Here is a 27,468-nt window from a genome sequence, read left to right as displayed (position 1 = left end):
TCAATTATGTTTGGTCCGGAAGGTTTTAATTCGGGCTGGCAGAATTTGTAGCTTACCAGACTTAATATCTGAGAGTAATGTCGTCTAATTTTGACCCCTGCTTGTATGAATATGAAACTTGGAGAAACATTTATGATGTTGGAGACAGCTTCAACATGGAACTGTTTTCAAGAAATTTTATTGCATTACATACACCAAAATCTCAAAAGCATTATTATATAGATAAATATCTAAACAAAAATATACATGTTGCAGACTTCAATATACATCACTGCTAACAGGAGGAATGAAAATATTCACAAGTGGGTTTTTTAAATACAGCATGACAGTGATACTCAAAAGGTTCGTCAAAAATAATATGATAATCACCCAGCCCTTTAGAGCACATTATTACAGCCTAAAGATCCAGTGGTCCAAGATCTGGCCCTGTGCTTACAAAAGTTTATAAGTCCATATTCAAAACTTCAGCTGTCTCCAGACTTGAACCACTGGTAGTGTGTACATACTATCTGTATGCAAATGACTTTGCAAAAGCCTGGAATCAAGATTTTAATTTCTTTTATAAGCCTGGGATCTGGTCATGTCAAACAACAACACATGTTGAGATCCAGTATATCACTTCAGTACTATCACCATAGCAACAGAGGGTGAAAGCATTCTTTCTTGTTATGACCAACATCCACATTAAACTTATGAAATGCAAACTACATGTATACTCGTTTTTAAAATATATATTGGGCATTAACTCAATATATCATTTGACAAGGGCGTGAACTTTATCTGTGAAAACATGAATAGGCATTATGTTAAAATTTTTAGATTTTTTCCATATATGCTTGAGATGATTGGTGGTAGATATTCTTTAAAACCATTAACAAGAAGTGAATTTTATGCTTGTAGGCATTTGTATTTGAAATCCTGTTAACAATACCAGCATTTTGTTTTCACAACTGCCTAAAGTAGATATATGTAGTTAAAACAAATACACTGTCACATCTAGTTAAATATTTACAACTTATTTAAAATGCCACCTGAACATGAGAATACCAACCAGAATTTGTTCAAAATCTGAAATGACACCCCACGCATCCACACTCAGTGATGGTAATCATATGACCTTCCACCAAATTAGATTGTCGTAGTTGATGATCAAATAGCAATACATATGGATAATATTTACAGTCTATCAACATCTTGATTATTAAAATAGTGCATAAGTATAATATATCTAAATGGTCAAATGAAAAAAATGGAGTAATATCAGTATCATAAATGAAAAACAAAAAGAGAAGAAAAAAGGTGACAAATGGGAATGGTAAGAACCACCAGCATATTTGATTAAACATTAAAAAAAAAAACCTGTGTGACAAATTAGAGAAAAATAAAAGGAATACATCAGAATCATAAAAAAAAAAAGGCAAAAAGATGATAAAAAGGAAAGATGATAACAACCAAGATATATGATTGAATTTTTTTTTTAAATATTAAAACACCCCATCCCCACCCCCCGTTTCTCTTTCATAACTGTGTTCAAAATCCTTCATGAAAAATAAAGAATTATTATGAATAGGTGACAAGACTTGACAAAAAAAGAAGGATGAGATCATGATACCTTAGTGACTTAGCATTAGTAAGAAAACCGGACCTGCCAACCAGTTTAAAATGAAAATAAATATAAACATAATGAAAACCCATCATGTGATGATCCAGAATTCCAAACTACTCCAATCCCCAAACTTTTTAAAAAGAAAAATTAAGCAGATGATATCAAATTCTATATGACCAGATAATTAAAACATTGTCAAAGTTATGGTACTAATTTCTAAAAAATATTGTTTTTAACATCAGTCTACTGTTTCAGAGTCGTTTAGTTTAAAATAGAATTGGCATACATGTAACTACTATTTACTGTTACAAACTGTTCCAATTGGGATTTTTGTTTCTTTTATTATTACTTTTTTCAAGATATAGATTGCATATTTAAAAAATTACCCTAGAAATCTTGGAATCATGGAATCAAAACACGATCCTTCATAAGATCTGTTTTCATTCCACCAAATGGAATACCATGTGACCTTAGCGTGTACCCTGTGCATGCTGCGTATGAAATAATTCCAAAATAATAAATAAATTTATTAATGGTGAATATAATATTTTAAAAGATAGATTTGACAACCAGACAATAGGTAATTTTAATTAATAAACATTATCTAAAAGTGTATCAGCAGATAAACTAATATAATGAAGCCATATAAATGTTTCATACTGATGGAACAATTTAACATCTGGGTTCGAAAGTAGATACCCAAGTACTGTACCAAAGTTTCTAAAAATTTGTTTCAGACAATACACAGCAAATACAACAAATGGATGAATACCTGATAACTTAAACATTCATTGTCCGATGAAAATTGGTCAAAATACCCAATGAAAATACTGGTTTACCATTAAATATATATATATATATATATACTCAAAACAAATACACACAAAATAATTGTTCCAAACAGTAAAATAAATATACACTTGTGGTAGTATTTAATATATTTTCAAACAAGGAAACCAACATAAGATTAAGAGGGTTTCATGAACAGTGAAAAAAATAAATATGGTTTTAGCATATGGCACACAAAAACGAAGCAAATTGCTTGAGTTAAAGCTCTGCACATCAATAGAATGGTGTTGAATGATACATTTACATACAATAATACACTAGATGTGAGCCACAAAATGTGAATTCAACTGTTTTATAAGCACATTCTCAAGTAAAACTGAAGTGTGGAGTGAGATTAGTGTTAGTATATAAAAATAACCAGACAAAATGTTAAGATGACTAGAATCCCATCTTAATGAATAAATTGCATGAATGACATGATTCAGAGGATGAAATAAATGGACTGCGCTACTTTAAAATGACAGCGGACAGAACTGATGAATGTTACAAAGTTTAGAATGAGCAATCTATCACAATCCATCAGGATGATATATACACCTGGACAAAAGTTAAGCACCACCAAATTCAAACCAAGTTCTGAACTTCTCTCATAATAATTAATATGTCTTTTTTTCCCTGTACAAATCTCACATTGTAGTCCATATCATACTGAAGGTAAATGTACCCAATAAATTTGTTTACGGTTGGGTGAACAGAGTCAAAAATAAGTTTCCTCTCAAGTCAATATCTTTTAAAATGTTCGCTGCTAAAAATGTCCAACACCCATGATATTTGGCTTTTACAACATGTTTAATTTTTTTGGCCTGTCATGTCTTGAGAGGTACTCAAAAATGTTGAATCAGTCAAGAAAATAAGAATACTTGGTCAAGTACATCCTATGAACTTAAAAACTATATTTTGTTCATATATTCAGTATTTCTCGTGCTATTATGTTATTAACAGCAAACATCAACAAATACTCCTACAATAAAATGTTTGGATATAGGAGTGTTTGATATATGTATGAAAATATGTCATTGTTTTACTCATCACCAATTGAAGTATAAAGTTAGATGTTTTTGTAATAGCCATGTGTTTTACAGCATGTTTGTCACCGATAACAAATATGAATTGTGTATGAACAGACCAAATGATAAAAATGTTACAACACAATTGGGTTCTCAAATGTCATGATTTATTATCATTAAAAACATCCCCATTTTCATCAATTAAAAAAAAAAAAAAGTATCTACAGCTCTCCTTGAAATCAAACAGCCGAGATTCAAAGATTTTGCAAAGAACAAATGTAAAATACAAACTTAAAATGGTACATTACACCATTGTTTGGATGCTATAGCAAAGCTTCAGTAGCTAGCTCACAACATATTTAATTACAGATGCAACCTTGCCTCCCCATTCTACAATATCTTTCAAAATTAAAATACTCTTGCACTGCTAAACCCTTGAAAATCTGTCCATTATCTTCCAGTAGACTAGACTCTTGATTGCACACAAAAAGTCCATGGACATGTTATCATAAAACATTTTTTTTGCACATATAATTATTGGTGTATTTCAAGTAGGGGAATTATCCTTGTAACTCTCCATTCCTGAAAAATGATGGGTCTCGTCCCCATTATTTTTCAGGAATGAATAGCTACTTGGTCAATCCCCTTTACCTAATGAGAAACACAAACATGTAACTAGTTTTAACATAACTCATGTTTTTGCTTTCAGTGGATACCATCAACTGTCTTAATGCAGGGCTAACTCTGGCACTCGCCAAATTTGCCAACTGTGAATTTTTAAAACAATTGGTGAATTTTATTTTAATTTGGCGAAAGAATTTCAAGTATTATTTGATATTTTGTTACAAAATAACTGGGCATCTATAAAATTTGGAAGTTTCATATATATTTTGGCGAAATTTTCTGCTTATCCAGAGCTAGCCCTTTAGTGCAACATTGTTTTAATGAATATTTAACTGAACATTCCACATTAACGGCTAACATGTATTTTATGTAACGTGGACTGTAATAGACAATAAACCAAAAAGAGAAAAAGAAAAATACTTGAGATTGCAGCTTATATGTCTAATACATTTGGTCTGATCAATACTGTATGTTACAGCACCATTATGTTGTCACACACACTCAGCAACTATGTCAGAATAAACACGTCTATACAACTATTATTTGCAATGTCTGGACAAATGCCAAATATTAAACATTGTTGACTAATTTAATGTACTGTGCAATACCATATCTTGAATTTGTTTAGAAATATATTTAGACAGAGAACTTAAATGCACAAAATTCTTGTTTTTAAGTCAGTTACCAGCTATTAATGCCGACTGTCACCGGCTATTAATGCCGACTGTCACCAAGATTAGATTGACCAGATTTCGGTGATCAACTGCTTATCTTCCACATTTTAATATTTGTTACACCTGCTGTATCTTAATGACAATTCACTTAACGATCAAAACAAGAACCATCATACAATATTTTTTAATTGGTGGTTTGATTCCATAACTTTCAGAAAATTTTGAAATTAAAATAGAGATTTGAAATTAACCGTGAAGCCAAATAATAAGGAGTAGAATGAATGGGTGGATAGTGAGGGTATACCACATTTTTACTTTATACCGAAAACCTTTATACTCAGTGTTCATTAGTATGAAGCAGGTGGCAATATTTTGTGACTATTGCTGATGTCATTGCCACCTACTTTTAATGCTTACAATCATACACACATCTCTGTGATCAGTATATATATAGCTGCCTACTTTTCACAAGCAGCTGCTTACTTCCCAAGATGAATGGATGTTTAACAAAAACACTGTTGACAATATTTGATATGGATCCATAAATACTTTAAGTTGCAAATCATTAGAGAAACTTTAACTGTACTATAACTTCAAGTTAATAAAAGTCAAGACCAAGTTAAAATTCACCAGAAAGTTTTCAATTATTATAATCCAAATAAGCTTTTAAAAATATTTTCAATATATACTATATTAAAAAGAAACTGGCTGAAAATTACATGGAAATAACTTAAATAATTTTGAAAATGAAAATAGATAGAATACCGTTTTATTTTTATGACTTCATTAGTAAAATTTTACATTTTTTGGCTGACATTTTCTTGTAATGCCATCTACATAATTTATGCAAATACAAAATAATTTTATTTAATGTGTAATGTACATATGATTTAAAATGCCCTTTAGATGTTTATTTAAACATTGTTTAGTTGAAAACAGCATAGTTTTGACAAACCTTTCCCGATGTCTCACATTCAAGCTTGAACAGTTAAATATGTTACAATACATACATCATGCTCTTCTACCAGTTGTAAAAACATATATCCAGTGTATATCATTGTAAAATAAATATGCTGAATACATTTATATCATTTGTAGAGCTTTCCTTTAATCATAATCCATTTTCTGCAGGACTTTAACCAGTCAAACTCCAATTTTTTAATGGTGTCAGTCAATCAGCATTCTCCATTTATAAAATATCTCAGTCTCTGCCTACACAGTATACACCATGAGCCAGTTAGGTTGCACCAAGTAATAGCTGTAACTCTAGATATCACAGTTCATATTCAGCAGTGATCTACATAGGAGCGATGTCAATCTGTACGCACAGCTGGCGAACTCCTGCCTGTAAAACAAAAACAATTAAAAACAAAAAATATTATTAAGTGTACTTTGTTTAACAAATAAAAAGAAAAATTATATTAAAATGTGACCTGTCTTTAACATGTCACGGGAAACAAATTTATTAACTGAATTTTGTTTTAACACATCAAAAAAACAAAATTATTCACTACACTTTATTTAACACATTCTAGGGAAAACTAAATTATTATTAACTACAAATTGTAACACATCCACAAGAGACATATTTAAATAAGACTGATTACACATGTAATATATGTGACTCAATGAAATCAGCTGTTTTGAACAACAAAGACAACAATTTATGTGAGAATGTGACAAACAAAACTCTGTACAACAGCATTTACAAAACTGACATTACTGAAAATAGGCGTGTCCATGTACCAGGGATGTGATACCATTTCAAAAACTAAAGTTAAAATTACCTTTGAAAACTGTAAACATTAGTTAAATGAAGGTAATTTTTCAGTGTTTAAAATCAAATCCAGTCAACTTTGTGAAAACTATTTAATGCAAAAAAAGCTGATATGGAAAATTGTATCCCATTTGTACTCTACATATTGTATTTTTTTAGAAAATCCACAAACCTGTGTAAATATATTGTGTGTTTGGCTGAGGATATATCTGGTGTCAGCATTATTAGCTACCTCAACCTTCACTGCTCCAACAAACACCTCACTTGACAATGTCCAGAAGTGAGGATCTTGTACACTGTACACTCCTTCCAGCTGACTTACCTGCAAATCAGAAAAACATGTCTCATTAATGTACCTTTACAGACATAAAATATGTAATGGACAGAAATGATGGCAGAATCAAATGCTCGCCAAGTACCCTCTTTAGTGAGTATTAATAGTGAATAGTGATTTTTAAAAACTAACGGCTGATTAACATATGTACAAGTAATACTATATTAGATGATAGTTGTCTTGTTTCTAAATAATTTTACCTTTGTTTGACACCTAATAGCCGATCTCTATTTTTGTGCTGGGGTGACATTAAACATTAATTCATTTATTACTAAATATAAAAAAAAAAAAAAACTTTTTTTTTGTAAATTAAACAAATAAACTCACTCTTTGGTAACATCCAGGAAGCAGAGGCTCCAGTTCTCTTGGCGTACGCTGCATTAAAATACCTATAGAATCTCGCAGCAAGGGTAAAACACTGAAATTAGTAAGGAAATGGTTTAATTAAGGATGCACTCAACACATTTTATTGACGGTTATATAGTGTCGGAACACTGAAATTATATCAAATGTAAATAAGAATTGTTTCTCATTTTTTTGGAATTTATCGATGTATAAAAGTCACAAATGGTATAAAATCGCGTAGCGTAGCGAAGTGATTTTATACTACATTTGTGACTTTCCTAAAAAATGAGAAACAATTCTTATAATTACAAACAGTACAAGAAGTGTACCTTAAAACACTCAAAAATAATTTCTTTCGTTCTTACCGTCAACCATGTTCTGTAAATAAGCGTAGGAATACATGTATACATACTATTGGAAATTGTCCGCTAAAAATAAAAATAAGTATTGAATCAACAAAAACAGTGTATATATCTTTATTATAACTTCTTTTTAAAAAATGAAACAATTTCATGTGCAGATTTGTCTTGTTTTTTTCTATCACAAAGTGACCTTGATATTAACTTTTGTTTACGTGTAGTGACTGTTGGTGTTGTGCGGTTATTTCGATCTTGGTCTTCCGTGATGACGTATTTTTATGAGGTTTATGGAAGGATAACACTTGGTTTTTTAGTGACGTCAGCCAATCAGAATACAGTAAATCGTATAAATTAGGAAAATTTGTAATTATACAGTAATAACTATTTATCTTTAAATAGCTATCCATTGTGTTCATATATTTATAGTACAAATTAAAATCAGAAATAAATTTTATATTTGACTAAATATGTCTTATTAAAATAAGTAAAAACAGAAATTATAACCCAAATCAGCCTTACAAAAACGTGAAAATTATATCAGTATCAGCAAATTCTTCTAGACATACCAAGCATATTAGAAACACGTTTCGCATGTAATTATGTTCAAACTACCCGTACCTTGCAAAAATATCTAAAGCAATATGACCACAACAATGAATTATTATTTTTTCAAAACGTATTCCAATTCGTATTACTCTTTTGCTTTAGAACACATACAGTTACTAACCACTGAACATGAACATTACCAAATAATGACCATACATTATAAATGAAGTATTTTACCTGAAACCTATTAAAGTAGCTATCATCATAGAACATATTGGATCTGCAATCATCCAACCGAAGTAATATATAAGTATTGCCGAAATGATCACACCAACACTGCCTAGCGTATCAGCTAGTATATGTAGGAATACCCCTGAAAACAAAACAAGAAAATACAATCTTATTACAAATACTTGGTTTTATAAGTTTATAAGTTATAAGTTTGTTTTGTTTAATGACACCACTAAAGCACATTGATTTATTAATCAGATGGATGTCAATTATATAGTCATTTTGATATATGAAGTGTCCACGGTAACCTAATAACCTATAATGTCCAAATAGATAGTCAGTATTATAACAGTCATGCAGGTCAAGGTAAAAATGGCACACTAAATTAAAAACCTATAATTACAGAAGGCCATTAAAAGTTGTTGGTCAATTATGCTTTCTTACGTATAAATATTCCATGATTGCAGAGTTATAAACTTTAAAATTAAGAGTACCAGTGAGGTACATGATATGCCCATCAGAAGTTTGATGGAAAACAATATCTATATTAATTAATATGTTATGGGTATGATTCAATTCTAATTATGTGAAATATTTGCAATGGGATACATGAACAGTTTGTTTTGGACCAACCACCATCCCAAGTTGTCCCTATATGTGCGGTTTGATGGTCCTGTATGAATCTGCATGCAAGATATGGTCCAGACAAGGATTTACTGTTATGTGCAGTAGACCGTGAAAAGTAGGTCATAGTGACCTAGTAATAGTACGTGACACATCTCAAGTTGTTCCTACATGTGAGGTTGATGGTCCTGTATGCAAGATATGGTCCGGACAAGAAAAAGTTAACATAGCTGGGCGTATAAAAAATATCACCTTACCAAAAATGTGACATCATAGGTTTATTCCCGTGGACCCTTCTAATAGTCTTAGAGAAAACCCACTACCTTTTTCCATTAGTAGCAAGGGATCTTTTATATGCACTATCCCATAAACAGGATAGCACATATCACGGTCTTTGATATACGAGTTGTGGTGCATTGGCTGGAATGAGAAATAGCCCAATGGGCCCATTGATGGGGATCTATCCTAGACCAGGGTGAGCATTTTACCACTGGGCTACATCCCACCCCCGATACCATTATCAGGGTTTCTGCCAGAGGGTAAAACGGGTATGGCACCATACCCAAATTAGTATTTTTTTAAGTTGAACATTTTGACAAAATTAATGATTCTTATCATTATTGTATGATTTTCTTAACCCTAACCCTAAATGTAACCCATTTTCTTTGTTGGGGAGGCCCCCCCTTACCCCCTGTTGACTGTGGCTGCATTCAACTTCATAGCGCCATACCCAAAATTTCTTTTTGGCAGAAACACTGATTATGAGATTGAATTATAACCACACACTATGTTTTAATAATAATATGAAGTGGTATTTAACATAGACATGCCAATGTAGGACTGAAGAATTCTTGATAATCTAAGTTAATCTAGAATGATGGTTTTGTACCTGGATGGTGAAAAATTTAATCAATGCACTTAAAGTAGCAGACCCTAGTTTCCATGCGTAAAATGGACACAAAGTTTGGTTAATCTACAAACCTGTAACACATCTGGATAAAGTTACAATACAGTGAAATGAGAGTATGTGAACAGGGAAATACCCTTAAAAATAGACTATAACTCATTTCCATAACCGTTTTAAAATATATAAAAATTGTGATATTAGAAACACCAGGATGCCCAGAAACACTTCTGATGTAAGGAAATATGTAATCTCAACAATAAAATCTAATTAACGTTTGATTTCAGTGATCATAATTGGTTCTAATAGATACAAATATGCCTTAGTGTTTAAAAACTAGGCTCTGTCGATTTAAGTGCTGGACAGTTTGAAAACAAGAATTCGACTGAATTAAATGCCTCGCTTACTATAAACTAATTTGGTGAAATAATTTGTGATGTAACCTTCACGATTAATGTAGTCCTTAAAAACAATTTACAAACAAAAAATAACAATAAATAAATTAATAAAAAAAAAAAATGTTGTTATGTTTTATCATTAATTTATAAATGATTTTAACATGCATGCATTGAGATGTACAATTCACAGATGCAACTACATGTATAAACTAAATTTCATTGGTCTAGGATTTAGTGCGTGACAAATGGACCGAAACTGACAACTTCACTTGGCCAGAAGCAAAATGCAAAAGTGCACGCTGTCATTGCCACTGCTACCACCACAAAGGTAATTTTGGTCAGTGACGTAGGAAGGTGCCAAAAAGTGCAGGGGGGAGGGGGACAGAGAGACACTTTTATATTTACACTATTATAAAGCAAAATATCTGAAATAGCTAGTGCTGGTGTTTGTAATACCAGGAAATGCATTTTTCATAAGGTAATGGAGATAAGCTCTAGTCTATTTGTAGACGGTATATAAATCCTGTTTCAACATCAAAGACTCTTGTTTCAGTCTGTTTTAACTTTATCCAGATGCGTTTCAGGTCTGTAGATTAACCAAAACGTATTGTCTATTGTTACATGTTCAAACTAGGGTCCGTGTTTTAATATTAATATATCATACATGATAATACAGTAATAAATTAACAACTCACCATGCATAATTTGATTCTGCGATACTTGTAAAGGTGTCTCAACATGGCCCCCATGACTGTGGCCATGATCATCATGACCGACAAAACTTTGTGCAGGTTCTTTGTTACTGTGTCCATGACTTTCATGACTATGTCCATGACTTTCATGACTGTGTCCATGACTTTCATGACCGTGGCTTTTACTTTCATGACCGTGGCTTTTACTTTCGTGACTATGCCCGTGACTTTCGTGACTGTGACCATGTCCTCGGTGAGTCTCCTGAACTGCCTGATCATAACCTGTGTAGCTGTGTTTTTCAGTGGTCACATAGCTAGGACTATAACTGTGGTCTTGTAAACCTGTATAGCCAAAATATAGAAATTCATTGATGTCATCATCAAATAATAATAATTAAGCTGCTGTAAGGGTGTGGTGTGGTGTGGTGTGGTGTGGTGTGGTGTGGTGTGGTGTGGTGTGTGTGTGGTGTGTGTGTGATGGATGGATGGATGGATGGATGGATGGATGGATGGATGGATGGATGGGAAAGAGTGATATGGAGAAATGGAAGTAAAATGATGCATGGATGAAGAAGATTTCTACAATGTAATGTAGTGTAGGATGGATGGAGAGGAACGGATATATAATGATGCATGGATGGGGGCATCCACAATGTCGTGTGGTGTGGATGCAGGGATGGATATATGTATTGATGGAGGGACAGATGGAGAATAATGCATGGATGAAGGTATTTACAATGTAGTATGGTGTGGTGTGGATGGAGGGATGGATATATGTTTTGATGGATAGATATGGAGGGACAGATGGAGAATAATGCATGGATGCAGGTTTCTACAATATAGTGTAGTGTGGAATGGATGGATGAAGGGAGAAAGGAAGGGAGGAATAGAATGGGATGTATGATGAAGACTTATGCAATATTCCCACATTAATAATAATATAATGGAAAAAGAAACTGAAGTTGATTACACACCTACACCATCAGAGTGACCATGTCCTCCTGCAGAGTGAGAATGACCATGACCTGAAATTAAAAACAACCAATAGCACTGTGATATATTACACCAATATTACACAATAGAATATCTGACTTAGTACACATCATAATATCAGACTAAAATTACACTATATCCTATTGTCCTCTGAAACATCTAGCTTTAATAAATATGAGGAATTAAAATACTATTCAACTTCATCACAATTGTCAAACTATCTTAGTGATTTCCCTAGAAATTTGGCAAGGCATGGTAGACCAAACACTTTTGGGGCATTTTCACCATTTTTGGGGCACTTGTTTTTCATTAAAAATACACAAAAATTAATTGAAATAAACATTAATGTAATTTATGTGCTTGCTTTAATAAATGAATGGCAAAAGATATAAAAAGCATATTTTATTAATTAATAATACCTTTTTGAGTGTTTTATAAAGGCAATTTTAGAATTAATTAGTGAAAAAGGCTTGTTTAATCTCAGGGCAGCATGGTGCTGATTAAGGCAAGATGGCACTAGACTATTGAGGCATGGTGCTGCACCATGCTAAAACAAGCTAGGGAAAACACTATATCTTAACGAAGTGAAAAATTTATAAATGGGGGAGGGGGGGGGTGTTTCAATGAAGAAGTTTAACAATGTTTTTTGCTTTGTTTATAAACCTTGACTAATACACACATGTAACTCTTTGGCAGTTTCCTCTGAAGTAAAGAAACAAAATTCTCAAAGACAATCTGAATTATTATTGAATAATTAAATGTTCTTTGTGTCTGTACAATTTACAGCAATCTGATTACTTACTAAGAGGTGCTTATTTTCTTGTGTTCATATCTCGATGAACCGAATGTGTCATACAGTGTGCACATTGTTTTTTCAGTTCATATTTGCATGAACCAAAATATAATTGAGATCAAATCTTAATTAAATAAAGAAGTGGTCTTCATCAACAGGTACAGAGATGGATTAATATGGAAATATAAAAACTATTTTGATTTTTGTCAACATATACTAGTGGAAAAAAGTAACTGTGTAACCTAAAAAATCGGATGAAAATAAAACCGCTCAATATTTTAGCCTGATGTTTTGTACATGTTACCAGTGAATGCACCGCCACACAATAGCTGGGTCAATGCCGTATATGCACGTGCAGTTTTGCTTCTGGGACATGAACATGTTCTTCCCATTTTTTTCTCCCAACATGTTACTTTTCAAGTTTTTGTTGACTTTTCAACTGTCGGGTCATTGCATGCCAACCGGGGGTACAGAAAAGCAGGTTATTTCTGTTGAAAATTGTAGCAGAGCAATGCCCAGGCTAAACGAAAATGACCGCCTTCGCGCAATTGGCATGATCCAGGCTGGTATGCGCCATCGCGCTGTCGCTACGCAATTTGGTGTACACATAAACAGTATTCAGGCTTTGTGGAGACGTTATCAACATGTTGGTAATGTCAGAGACCAACAACGTGCAGGCCGTCCACGCGTGACGTCACGACAGCAGGACAACCACATCAGACTCGTGCACCTCAGGAATCGATTCCAAACGGCAAGTCTGACAGCGCGGACCATTCCTGGATTGTGTGCCATTAATCCCAGAACTGTACAGAATCGATTACGTGAACATGGTATCCGTCCGCGACGCCCGGCTGTCCGTTCAGTTTTGCTAAGACGTCATCGTGTAGCATGTTTGGCTTGGTGTAGAAGACACTTGCACTTTAATCACCGTGACTGGGCGGGTATACTGTTTACGGACGAGTCCAGGTTTCACTTGGACAGCAGTGACGGCCGTTCAAGAGTGTATCGTCGTGTTGGAGAACGTTTTAGTGACGCCTGTGTTGTGGAGCGACGTGCATTTGGCGGAGGCAGTGTCATGGTTTGGGGTGGCATCACGTCAACTGGACAAACACCTCTTGTGGTCATCGATGACAATTTGAACGCTGTACGCTACCGTGACGACATTATTCAGGCTCACGTCATCCCATTTGTGCAAGGACAGCAACGTCACATCACGCTTCAGCATGACAATGCTAGACCTCACGTCGCCCGGGTGGTAATGGATTTTCTAGCACAGCAGAACATCGATGTGTTGCAGTGGCCTGCGGTCTCACCCGATCTTGCACCAATCGAGCACGTCTGGGATGAGATGCAACGTCGTGTACGTGCACTGCCTAACCAGCCGCTGACGTTGAGAGCGCTTGGTCAGACGTTAGTACAGATCTGGAACGGCATTCCCCAGGCATTCTTCAACAATTTGGTAGGCTCTATGAGGCGACGGTGCCAGGCCTGCATCGATGCAAACGGTGGCCATACGCGCTATTAACTTTGTGAACTGGTTTTTTACCCCCCCATGTCTTTCATCCCCAATACCGATGAAATGACGGATGCTGTGACATTTTAAATGAATTGACATTTTGCTTAATTGCCTAATAAATAATGCTATATGATCATTTTATCGTTTTATGTCTTGAAATTATGTTTTTATGAACATGATAACCATACACAGTTACTTTTTTCCACTAGTATATATACATACATTTCAAGATCAAAATACTTTTTATTCGTTGAGAAAACACTAATATTTATTTTCATTCACACAGTGCTCGAACTTAACAATGGCGCAGTTAGAAATATAAATTGCTGTAGGTCGGGAGCATCACCAAAGGCACAAAAGTGCCGTCGTTAAAGCTCCTCATTGATGGCAAAATATTTACGCCTGGTGTACATTATTTGCCAGTATATAACATCAGTACATTTAAAATATGTCTTCATGCAGCAAAATAACCTTTCAGTCTTATTTATTTGCTGCAAAAGTCATTTTAAAAAAAATTGTCATTGACATGCTTAAAATCGGTGGGCCATGGGAGACAAATTCTTTAATACGAGCCCTGTTCACAAGGCAGATGGAAGGGGAAATGTAAAACAGTTACCTCCATGAGAATGTCCATGCTGGAATGCAAAGATGCCAACCATGTTGACTAAAAACCCTAAAACTGAAACCAAAAACAGTCTCTCATGCTTCACCTCAGGGGGTTCCACTAGTCTCTAGAAAGAAAAACATAAAAGGATACATTTTAAATGATGTCACTGAAGTCAGAAAATGTTTTAAATTTTAGGATACTGCAGGCAAGTTATCTCACCTAACATTGTACACTGCATGTTGTACATGCACCAATTTAAATTTGCCGCCTTTTTATCCAATGTAGTGGACGGAAATAATACCAGAACAACTGGAAATAGTTAATGAAAACTTATTTAGCAAATTGTCTATGAATGCAATATTTTATCAAAGTAAGTAGAAAACAAAAATCAGAAAAATATTAAATATTAGTATTTTAATAATTAATCTAAATCAGCTACCTGGACCTAATTTTAATAATGTCAATGAATCACATTATCAATGTTACAGAATTTTGTATAGTAAATTGTTTAATATAAGTATTCTAAATTTTGTTTTGTAAATTTGATTATACTGATTTGAAAACAAAAAACAAACCTAAAATATGAAAAGAAAGCAAAAATCTAACATGGAAACGAACATCATTTTGATTAAAATAGTTTAATGGTTTGACTGTACATATACTTCTTTGTACCTAATACCCTCTTTTTCTCGATTTGATTGTTATTAAAATACATTTGTATACAAATTTTATTTAGAGAATAACTAACGAGCTACGAGGAATTACGGATTATCTGTCCCGAGTGAATTAATGTTGTAAACCCGAGCCTCTGGGGAGGGTTTTACAGCATTAATTCACGAGGGACAGATAATCCGTAATTCCTCGTAGTGAGTTGGTTATTCTCTTTATTACCCATTGTCAATCTTTAACGATTTTAAAAGTATATTTACGTTCTCGCTGCTGTAACAACTAACAAGCTCTACCAGCCATAACAATATATTCATACGCGCCGTTACCGGTGCACACCAAACAGTATCCACTAAAGAATAGTTCAAAAAAAAAAAACATTTTTAAATATTTGTACATATATTTTGATTTTTAATTCCGTAAATGTTCGTATCGTAAAAAAAGTATTTGAAGTTCGTAGTAATAGTATGACCGATTAATGGAATCATGAATGAACAAAAAGTAGTCCCGGCAGTATGTAATTGCCAATTAAATCGTGTCTATTTAAAGCCAGCCAATCAGTGACTGTAGAAGTAATCTGCACACTGTGCAGAGATCGAAAAAATATTAACCCCTATATTTGAGCCCATATGGGTAATAAACATTAATATTACATTATAATTAAGCAATTGTTGCCATTATAGTGTATGTATATAGGAGAGGGCCTAGTAAGTTGGCAAACTTGTGCACAATACTTTTGTTTTTTATGCAATAAAATGTTTTCAATCCATCATGGATACAAATTATCTATGTTAAAGAACAGTCTGACAAATTATGGGAGCTATTTACCTCAACAGCTTCTGAAAATATGAAAAATGCAATAAACAGCAGGAACAAGCCATTAACAAAGCCTGCCATTATTTCTGCTCGAACATATCTGAAAGAAAAAAATATGAAATTTTTAAGAACATATCAAATCAAAAGAAAGGAAACATTTGTTTACTAAAACCACAGCACATTTTAAACTATGGTTCTTTCAACATTGTGTTAATAGATAGTACAGTATAGTTCTGAAAATTGGCATTTTGGTCAGCACCCTATTTTGGCTTCTAGCTAAAATTTTGAAACTACGTGTAATATAGAGTAGTAACCAAATCAGTTAGGACTGAGAAATACTACTTTACTTATTAATTGGTCATGTTGGCTACAGCTTATTTCGAGGAGTGGATTCACATCGTTTAAACCAGAATACATCATTGAAAATTTATGTGCCAGTCTCTCCCTTGATTATATCAAGTGTGAACATATGTAGGTCTACTTCCAGAAACTGTTACTAGTGCATATACTATAGAAAGTCATTCTTTATCTATTTCAATCACCAAGTCTGCCTTTTAGGTAAGATTTCTCATCGATGGTTCAAATATGATAGGTTCAAACCTTCAACTACAGTCACATAAACTTAGTTTACAATGAAACATTGATCATATCAAAAAAAATTGATGACCAAAAAACGTTGACATGTTTAAAATGGTTCAACAGTTTATTGTTGCAAGCAAACGCTTTGACATTATCTGACAATTCTCATTCATTCTCTCTCTCTGTCTTGTCTCTCTCCCTCTCTTTCTGTCTGTCTGTCCTCCTGTTTCTGTTCATTTCTTGTGCGTTGTGTGTGATTGTTTTTCTCACAACTATTGTTTTGTCTGCTATGTTTTGTAAAAATTGTATTTGTAAAATGTAGGGAGAGACCTTAATATAGGCATCGCCTGTTGGTCAATCCCAAACGTTAAACATAATAAATATTGTTTAAAAAAAAAAATCATAGAAATTAATTCAGATACAAAATCATCCAGTTCAAACAGATTTCAGGTGTAGATCAAAAGTGAATCGTTAACACATAATTCAAAATCAGTTGATCTGGTCTGAAAACCGAATTTGAATCATGAATCCTGTTCGAACAGTCAAGTTCAAAAAGAAATAAGGCTTTAGTCTGGGGATACGTTTACCTGACTGTCAGTCCCCAATTAGGCAATGTTTTCTATCTGCTTACCCATAGCTATATGCTTCGTTGGCTCTCCATCTGGATATTACAGATGCTACTAGACCTGCCAGAAGTGCCGTACAGTCAAAGAACATGTGGAATGAATCAGATATAAGTCCCAAGCTGCAACAGATTAGTACAAAACATAAAGATATTTAATTATCCATTATATTATATGGGAAAAACATAAAAGCAGTATCACTGGTCAGTGTGTTGGGCAATATAGGAAAATAATAAAAATATATTCTCTTAATGTTAATAAAAAAAATGCCTCAAATATACACCATTTATACACATGTGGGATACATGTATCGATATATTCATAACTGTTTAAAATACCCTAAAAAATGCAAGTACCTACATCCTAAATGAACCATACTGTAATCTCTACCAAACAAAGAAAAAAAAAAAAAAAAGTGTTTTATTTAACGACGCACTCAACACATTTTATTTATGGTTATATCTACCAAACTAAAAGGAGATGAAGTATACTAAACTTGACATTTATTGTAAAGTTAACTGAAAACACATTTTAATCAGAAGTTCGGCTGGGAGAAAAAAGGTTAACTAATTTTCGGTAAACTGAAGACTTTTTATTTTACAGGCCATTTTCATCTTTATTTAACCCCCCCAGGTTCCAACAGACCTGTTTTAAGTTGACTTTAAAAAAATATATAAAGACACAATTACGAAACAAGTTTAATAAATAGTCAATTTTCGATAACTCAAACTGATATCTCTAACTGAAGTGACGGTCCTGGCCTATACAAACTAATAATGGATCACTGACCAAGCAAAGTGAAGGCTATGTTTGATTGTCGGTGCCTGTACACTTGTTTTTGCCCTCAAAAAAGTGATTCATGTTAAATTTTTCATATTTAAAAAATATATATACTTAGTGCTATTCGGCATTCGTTTTATTAATTTGTTAGTTACGTTCCGCCAACTTTCAAGTGAGCTTCTTTTCTTTTATTTACTTACATCTAAAATATACACAAAAGGAATACATGTGCCACAGGCCCAAGAAGATGTCAGCAGCCATTTATATATATAAATTCGCCTTTCAACAGGAAATGCAAAATGTTCAGAGATTGGGAGGGGCAGTGCACCACACGTTTCTTATCAAAAGAAATAAAATCATTCATCTGCAGTGCAGTTTCAGTCCTGAGGTGTGCTATACGAATTTTGAAAAGTCAAACTCATTAAAACTCGATTTCATCGTCCCCTTCAAGTTTGAGTTATCAAAGTTTGACTGTATGCTAAAAACAGTACTAGTTAAAAACAGTGGACAATGATATTTGATTTATAAGACATAAACAAACATTACTTACCTGTTTGTCCAAACTCCATAAAGAAGTTCAACAAATGCAAACGAGAGATTCAACAAAAGAAATCCAAACAGCCTACGTGAAGTCTTTTCAGAAAATATCAAACTGTAAAGAAGAAAAATACAATATGGGTACAAGTACCAGTACATTGCTTAATGTTCACTAATATCCGATGGCGTCACAAAACGATAATCCTGCTGAATTTGAAATTATCAAAAAAGTATAGTCTGTAATTATAATATTTCACACACATTCAGTAAAAATTGAATGCCTGTAGGTAACTGTCTATAGTTAAAATAGCCAGGGTTTCTGCCAGAGGGTAAAATGGGTATGGCGCTATACCCAGATTTTTTGTCAGATTTGTTTCTTTTAAGTTAACCTTTTGACAAAATTAATTACTCTTTATCATTAATGTATTATTTTCTTAACCATAACCCTAAACTTAAACCATTTTCTTTCTGGGGGAGGCCTCTCATACCCCCTGTTGACTGTGGTTGCATTTACTTCCATAGTGCCATAACAAAAATTTCTTTCTGGCAGAAACACTGATAGCAACTGATTCAAAACTAAATAAAAAAAATGTGAATACATACAAAGGTATTATGTACATAGAGAATACTATGAGTGGACTGTTGGATACCAGTTATTTTACAAGGTTTTAAAAAACGTTTCTAACAAGTTGGATATGTTTTTAATGAGATAAATGGTATCTAGATAACGGACACGAATGTAGTATTTCATTTCTTACACATCCTCAAAAAACAGAGTTTTTTTCAACTAAAATGTAATTTACGACATTCGTGCGGCAGTTAGCATACACATGATATTGTAATCTGTTTCAGGTTAACTCAAATATCACAGAACAATCCACTTCAGATGTGGAGCAGCCAGTCATAAGTGTCAAAAGCTATCTCCAATACATGCTGGAGACAATATTTATACACAACAGGTCATCTCTGTCACAAATGTTTGCGATTGTGCCAAGACAAATCTGATATATATTCCCATGAAAAATAACGAGATCCAATGCTAGAATTAACCTATTATAGTAAACAAAAAAGTGACCCCACTGAATGCATACAAGAAAATATGTTATACTTAAAACACTATTATTGTGCATGCTCTAGGAAAAACAACTTACAAGGTGACTGTCACTACAAGAGAAAATTATGTTTCTAAAAGTAAACAAACAGATTGATCACTATTCTTTAGAAGTTAGTTTGTTTTGTTGTATGACACCTCTAGAGCACATTGATATATATATATTAATCACTAGCCATTGGATGTCAGACAATTGGTAATTTTGACATTGATAGTCTTACAAAGGAAACCCACTGCATTTTTCCATAGTAGCAAGATATCTTTTACATGAACCATCCCAGACAGGATAGCACATACCATTTTTTTTTTAAATAAATTTTTTAACTTATTAAGGGCCACCAGTTCACCTTTTCATTTTTGCTCACTGATAAAGACTTGACATCAGTACAAGTCTAGGCAATATGTTCAAGCATGGCAGTAAGTTGAGACTGGTCATTAGGTTACCAGGAGGTTACCACACGTCAAGAAAGTCAAGAAAGGTACTTCGTTCTCTACAATATCTTATTTAAATAAAAACTAGACACCTGAAAGTCTGATCAGTTGTGAGTTAACTATTCAAATGCAAGAAAAGTATCAGTACAATGACAATTGCAGTAGTATCAGAAAATATCTAGAGAAACTTTATAGTAATAATTGGGGAATTGTAAACGTGATAAATATGTTATAACGTACTATGCTTATTTAAATAGTGTTCAAAGTATATATATATATATTCTTTTATTCTGCAACAACTGTTTCTATTGGCCGATTATGATGACCAATTAAAGCAAAGTCGTAAACATATACTAGTAGATTAAGACTTCTGATGTCACAAGCATATCTACATTACTAAAATATCTCATTTGACCTCTAGGTCATCATTCCATATACATGTAGTTGAAATAACAGATATAATAGCTATTCCCTATAAAAAAAACAGTTATGGACTGCAGGATAAAAAGAATAACTAGTTAACGACATAGAATATCAACTTTATTTTGTTCAGGTCGAATGGGAAATGTTTCATTCTTACTTTCACAGGATAAAAGTGATAGCCTACGTCATTACCTAGTTATTCCCTTTATATAAACTTATTCTTAATCAAAATAAATTATACATTTAAAAGAAAAAAAATAAACTGTTCTGAATGGATGTCTACTCTTCACTACTGTATGGGTAGAAAAATGCATCATATCATAGATTACAAATCGAATACACCAATTAAAAATTAAATGATTTGGTCGTGGCATGTGGGAGGTCATCAGGCATCAAAATATGTGTAGTTAACCACGATGTCATGTCAAATAAGTCTAGAATGGTATTTCATTCTCCACAAAATCTTATTATTTTAAAGTAAAACCTTACAACCTAATTTTTTTTTACCAAGCAGAGCTAAAAATTTGGCTTTTTTCACGAGAATCCATGTGGATTCCCATTGAAGGAGTCAACGGCAATCCTCCGATTCTAAACATTTTCAGAGAAGAATTTTATCAACAGTGTTAGTTTATAGAATTCTGTGTCATATGCTACTAACTGTATATGGATAAAACAAAAAAAACTTACTATTTGCTGGAAAGAAAAACCAATTTGATAGTAACAGTCTATCCAATTTTAAAGCAAAAAACAAAACAATCCCCCCCCCCACCAAAAAAAAACCTGTTTGTTTTTGTTGCTTTTTTACAAACAGGTTTTTTAGTTGTTGGTTCCATTTTCTCTTCATAGTCAAGTGTTTTTTTAGGTATCTTACCAGCCCCACGTTCAGCCAGCAAACGTTACGCCAACATTTGCAAACTATTTGATTGGTTTCCAATGTGGCCATTTGGTTTACCGTGAACGGCATAAACCAGTCGGGCAGACGTTTTTCCGCTCGATCTGGCTGAATGCAGCCCATTACTTTTCGAAGATTGCTTATTCGTAAACAGTGCATGGGATACTTTTGCCGATGTATCTTGCGCATTGGTTCAATGTTTGTATGGATATTACAGAAACACATTTCCACAAACGACAAAAAAGATGTATTGATTAAAAAGAGCAGGTGATTCATGGTTTAGAACATAATATCAGCGAACTAACATAGAAATGTCTGATGTATTACTAATTTTTGGAAAACTTAATTACTGTCTATTGTTATTATGTAAGAACTGAACAAACATTTTCCTTTCGGTTCTCTTCTTTGACAACATGTTTCATAGAAATGGCCCAACTACTACTTGGCTCCAGGCCAGACTAGTCTCGATAAACCGCTATATTTCGAATATGCACGGATTCAAATGCATACTTTTTATTTTAGTATTATTATTTTTTAAATTCGGTAATTTTTGGAAATATTTCATGCGAATCCAAACAGATTCGGATGTTTTATGCTTGCGCGAATCCTGGCGCAAATCGGATTCGGAGATTCATGCGAATTTTTAGCCCTGCCAAGTGTTATTTAGAATCTATATACATATATATACACATACTCAGTATCAGTAGTGAGAACAGTGCGTCTCTGAATGGATTTTAATAATACTTATAATAGTGGAAATTATACAAATGTGTGGTAACGTATACATGTAGGTGGTCACCAGGTTTTTATTTGTGGTAAAGCTGTACATGGGATACCAGACACTGCTTATTTCAATGCCTTGGTCATGTAATGTGAATGACTTTAGTGGTTTGTGAAGTTTTACTTACTTGTTGAAGCAGTAGTTTTGGTATAGGAGAAGCCACGGTGACGTCACATGTTTTGATCACGTGGTACTGCGTAGGCAAGAAACCAGTTGACAATACTGGCATTAGTAGTAATGAACAATCGAATGTTTTTCCCGTCAATTAAATCAGTGTAGACTAGTTTTGATGAATGGTATTTTGTCATGGTAATTTCATACGTTGTTGTTAGATGCACAAGTCACTGTAGTAAGGATTATGAAATTAGTTTCATCAAATACAGTGGAAACGAAACGTTAAACAGTTAAAGCTGACAACAATCAACTTTGCCCATCCCACAACGGAGATCGTCATTTTATACAAGGTTTGTTGTATGTTATTCATTCATAATACTAATACACGTCAGTATTTATTGAAATGAAAATTGAAAAGATAATAAAATAAAAAATAATAATAATAAAAGCCCCTACCAAACTGACATGGAAACAAAGATACTCTGTGAACAGTAGGCCTACCCAGTCAATCGACAAACAACGTTTTATGTAACTTTTTGTTTGTATTGACAGATCCATTATAGTGGGTAAAACAAAAATCTGAATATATTTTATATTGTATTATGCCATAAAATATGTAGGTGGCTGGAGTATTTATATTTTTAATTAAATAACAGGGAGCTGTGTGTGTGTGTGTGTGTGTGCTTGTGTGTGTGTGTGTGCAATCAAGCATATATATATTGTTTCATATGAAAATGGTTCTGAAATATTTCCATTTATTAATTATATTATATGTTAATTATAATGTTTTACTTTTTTTTTTATTGAAGAAGTGATCCACAGGTGTATATGTAATGTGTAAGTTGATTTTTTAATAATAAAATAAAAGGTATAAACATTTCAGGGTGGGATATCAGATGTATTAAATCATTTGTTTGGGATTAAAAATAAATAAATACTAATAATAAAACTGGATCTTGATCCACAAGTTGGTGATAGCCACCATATTTTATTAAAAACATAAATTATGTTACATGCATTTATTATATAAGTTATCTGAATTTGTTTGCAGCAAATAAAGAAAGAAAAGGGGAGCTGATTGTATTTATAAGTATTATTGTCATCAGTGACAGATGTCAATATGTCTTCACAAATACATTTATGTGTATTCAAATATTTCAATAATATTCAATATACACAATATAAAACTTTCATACTTATATATCATAGAAATTTACCAATTTTCTTATTTTTTTCTAGGTATCAGTGATCCCTGTTTATGGACAAAAAGAGAACCGGCAACTCTTGGATGAAAAATGGGCCTTTCACGATGAATTAAGGGCATTTAAGTTTTAGGGTGAATTAAGGGATGCTAAGGAGAACACTGGTATCAGATTCAGCAATTCTTTTCTACAGTATCTCATGTTTCTGTGCATAAGAAAGATACCAGAACTTTTTTCACCGACTTTCCAAACTACCATATGCAATATTATTGGGGCTATTCAGTATGTGATGATGACATTGATAACACACTGACTTTCCAAACTACCATATGCAATATTATTGAGGCTATTCAGTATGTGATGATGACATTGATAACACACTGACTTTCCAAACTACCATATGCAATATTATTGAGGCTATTCAGTATGTGATGATGACATTGATAACACACTGACTTAATCTTCTTTTTTTACCAGGATCTCTATTTTCTAATAAAAACAGACTTTACAAAATCAATAAAATTATATCGAAAAACAATAGACAACACATATTTATTATTTTCTTTTTCTATTATCATTATAAACCAACGATCAAATGATATTTGCATTGTGTTAATGTGTGTCTTAAATTAAAACATTGTATTGTTACCATTTACAGTAATTTGTTGTTTTAACTGGTTTATTAATCAGGTTGAAAGTGATAGCCTTTGAAACTGTGCCTCTTGTCAAAGGTAACTGACACTGTTTTAGATTTGAAAGGAAGGAATCTTTTATTTAACAATGCACTCAAGTCATTTTAATTACGGATATATAGAGTCGGACATGTTTAGGGATCACACAGATAATATTAGGGAGGAAACCTGCTGCTGTCACACAATGGATTACTCTTTCCGATTAACAATAAGGGACCTTTTATATGCATCAGCCCACAGACAGGATAATAAATAGTGTAGCCTTTGTTACACCAGTTGTAGAGCACTGGCTGGAATGAGAAACAGCCCTATAGGACCACCAACAGGAATCAATCCTAGATCGACTGCGTATTAAACTATGTCCTGGCCTGCATGGGATTAGGCGATTAAAATATTAATGGCAATTTTTATGTATATATATATATATAAAAAATAATGCTACAAAATGTTCTGAAGATGGAACCACAAAGGTGAGGGACCAAGTAAATTTGAGATGCATCCGGTTTAAAAGGCTAAGTTCTGTACTAATATTTAAAAAGGGACGTTGTAGCTAGAGGGAGCAATGTATGTGTAGTCATGGAACATGTATGGAAACTAAATTTAGGTTCCTCCATTTTAATACAATGTGTTAATATGTATCAGCAAGTTTAAGGAATAAAAAAGGACTTGATAAAATTAATAGTTTTAAAGTTTTCTAATAAGATACTTGCTTAAATTTATTGTTGATGAAAAGCCTTACGAATGAACCAGTAGACAAGTCTGTGTTATATATATATATAACTACTGTCTATATATTGTCTACTGGTTGTTCATTTGTAACAAATGTTCATATATATATATATATATATATATATATATATATATATATATATATATATATATATATGTATATGTATGTGTGTGTGTGTGTGTGTGTGTGTGTGTATGTGTATGTGTATCTATATCTATATGTACATATATATGTATATGTATATATACATATATATATATATATATATATATGTATATATACATGTATATATATATACATATACATATACATATATATATACATATACATATACATATATATATACATATACATATACATATATATATACATATACATATACATATATATGGGTTATTTAAAATTGTTTAAAGAAATAATTTCCTTTAACAAAGTGTAGGCCAATTATTTCTTTTAAACAGTTGTAAATAAAAAATATAGGCCTACTCGTTTTATTTTATTATTTTTATTTGTGTGTGCGCGCGCTCGTTTGTAATGCTTTACTTGAAATATGGACCAGATGCTTTAAAAATACATGGACTAAAAATATTTATTCAGGTGAAAAGAAAAAGAAAAAAAAGGAAGTTTGCTATAGTTTTGAACTCGGTCAATCGTCAAATTTTATGCGTGGAAAAAGTACATGTATCTCCTCCATACAGGAGCTATGTAGAATAGCGTTCCCGCGCTACAAGCGGTAATTTAAGCACGTGTTGGCCATTCTTTGCTATTCACGCTACGCTAGTTCGCTTTGTTACTAATGGCCATTATGACAGACTTCTGCCTACCAGATGCGCGCGCATGCTGATATGTGACGTCACTTCCCTAAACACATGGCTTCTCCTATAAAGTGCTTCTACTGGCAATAGCTAGTGGGAATTTCCCTATTAGCTCAGTGGAGGTTGATTTTTGGGGGTTACATTTGGAGCCAACGTAGGGACTGGGTGTGTTCTTAACACAAGAATACAATTATAACTCATTCAGGGCCCGTAACAGTGCAGTGGCCCACAGCTCCAGGATGTAGCTTCAGTTGAGGGGGAGTATGTAGTAGATTTGGTATAGGTGCTTCTACTGGTACTTTAAGTGCTAGTGGGAATTTCCATATTAGCTCAGTTGGTAGAGCACTGGTCTTTCATACAAAGAGTCCATGGTTCCAATCACCTCAGTGGATGTAAATTTTCTGTTGTACATGTATTAAAACTTTATTGTTGATGAAAATGCTTTGAAATTGTTAAGAAAAAACCTTAATAAAATAAATCTGATGTTCAGTGCGTGGAATGTGTGCGAGAAAATAAACCTCATGGAGTTTCAAGCATTATGGAGTTAAGGTTTTTTTAACATGGCCTTATGAAAAGGATGGAGATAACTGGTGTTGTGGTGGGGTTATTACCTAACATCTGGCAGTAACCATGAGTTTGGCTAATCTAAACTTTTACATTAAAAACATGTTTCTCCACAATACATTTTGCCATTGACTTTTTTAAAACTGAATACAGATAGACAACTCAAGCACGATTTACATATTATTTCATAACTTCTCAAGACATCTGAAACAATATTTTAAGTTTTAAAGGGAAATAAGGGTTATCCATACCGCAACCAAGCAAACAATGCTTCTTTCGCTTTCCATCCTGGTCGGTACTCTTTATCACCAACATGAAGAGGAAGCATAATTGTAAAAGAAACAAATAACTTGGTCACTCAAAATAACAAGTCATATGTTGCTACTACCATCTTTTCAACTCTGCCGTCGTGGCTTACCGATGCCGAGTTCAGTTTGACTGAATGTACTTCCGGGTCAAAAAAATTCCGATAGTTTCTATTATTCACACTAGGTGTCGTAACTAACACGTATTCGGAATATCTCGGGCCATTTCCCATGATTTCGGATTTTTATTATTATTTTTTTTTTTTTTTTTTATTATTATTATTTTTTTTTTTTTTTTTTTTTAAATATATCTCTGCACATTTTAAATAACAGCTAAAAAATATTCAAACAAAAACTGAGCCCAACAGATGATATCAGATATATGGATAGACAGATAGATATAGGCCTAAGTAGGTAGATTGATAGACAGATAAAAAGAATACTGATTGACAGATATTCAGATGTATAATATATAGATAGGTAGATAGGTATGTACGTATGCATGTGTGTGTGTGTGTGTGTGTGTG

At 33.0% G+C, this 27,468-nt stretch overlaps 1 protein-coding gene across 1 annotated transcript; it reads right to left on the bottom strand.

Annotated features, from left to right (window-relative positions):
- Positions 1–161: 161 nt before the first annotated feature.
- On the bottom strand, positions 162–27,468 carry LOC121375343 (zinc transporter 7-like). Its single transcript, XM_041502752.1, has 11 exons — positions 26,888–27,468; positions 18,894–18,995; positions 17,572–17,685; positions 16,374–16,461; positions 14,889–15,003; positions 11,945–11,995; positions 10,974–11,312; positions 8,359–8,494; positions 7,199–7,289; positions 6,710–6,859; positions 162–6,105 (listed from the first exon to the last, which is right to left on the bottom strand). The coding sequence occupies exons 1-11, from the start codon at positions 26,962–26,964 to the stop codon at positions 6,058–6,060; spliced, it is 1,311 nt and encodes a 436-aa protein (XP_041358686.1). The 5' UTR covers positions 26,965–27,468; the 3' UTR covers positions 162–6,057.

This window comes from Gigantopelta aegis, chromosome 6 (assembly GCF_016097555.1).
Source record: "Gigantopelta aegis isolate Gae_Host chromosome 6, Gae_host_genome, whole genome shotgun sequence".
NCBI lineage: Eukaryota > Metazoa > Mollusca > Gastropoda > Neomphalida > Peltospiridae > Gigantopelta > Gigantopelta aegis.
This window is presented reverse-complemented; position numbering and strand designations above follow the sequence as displayed.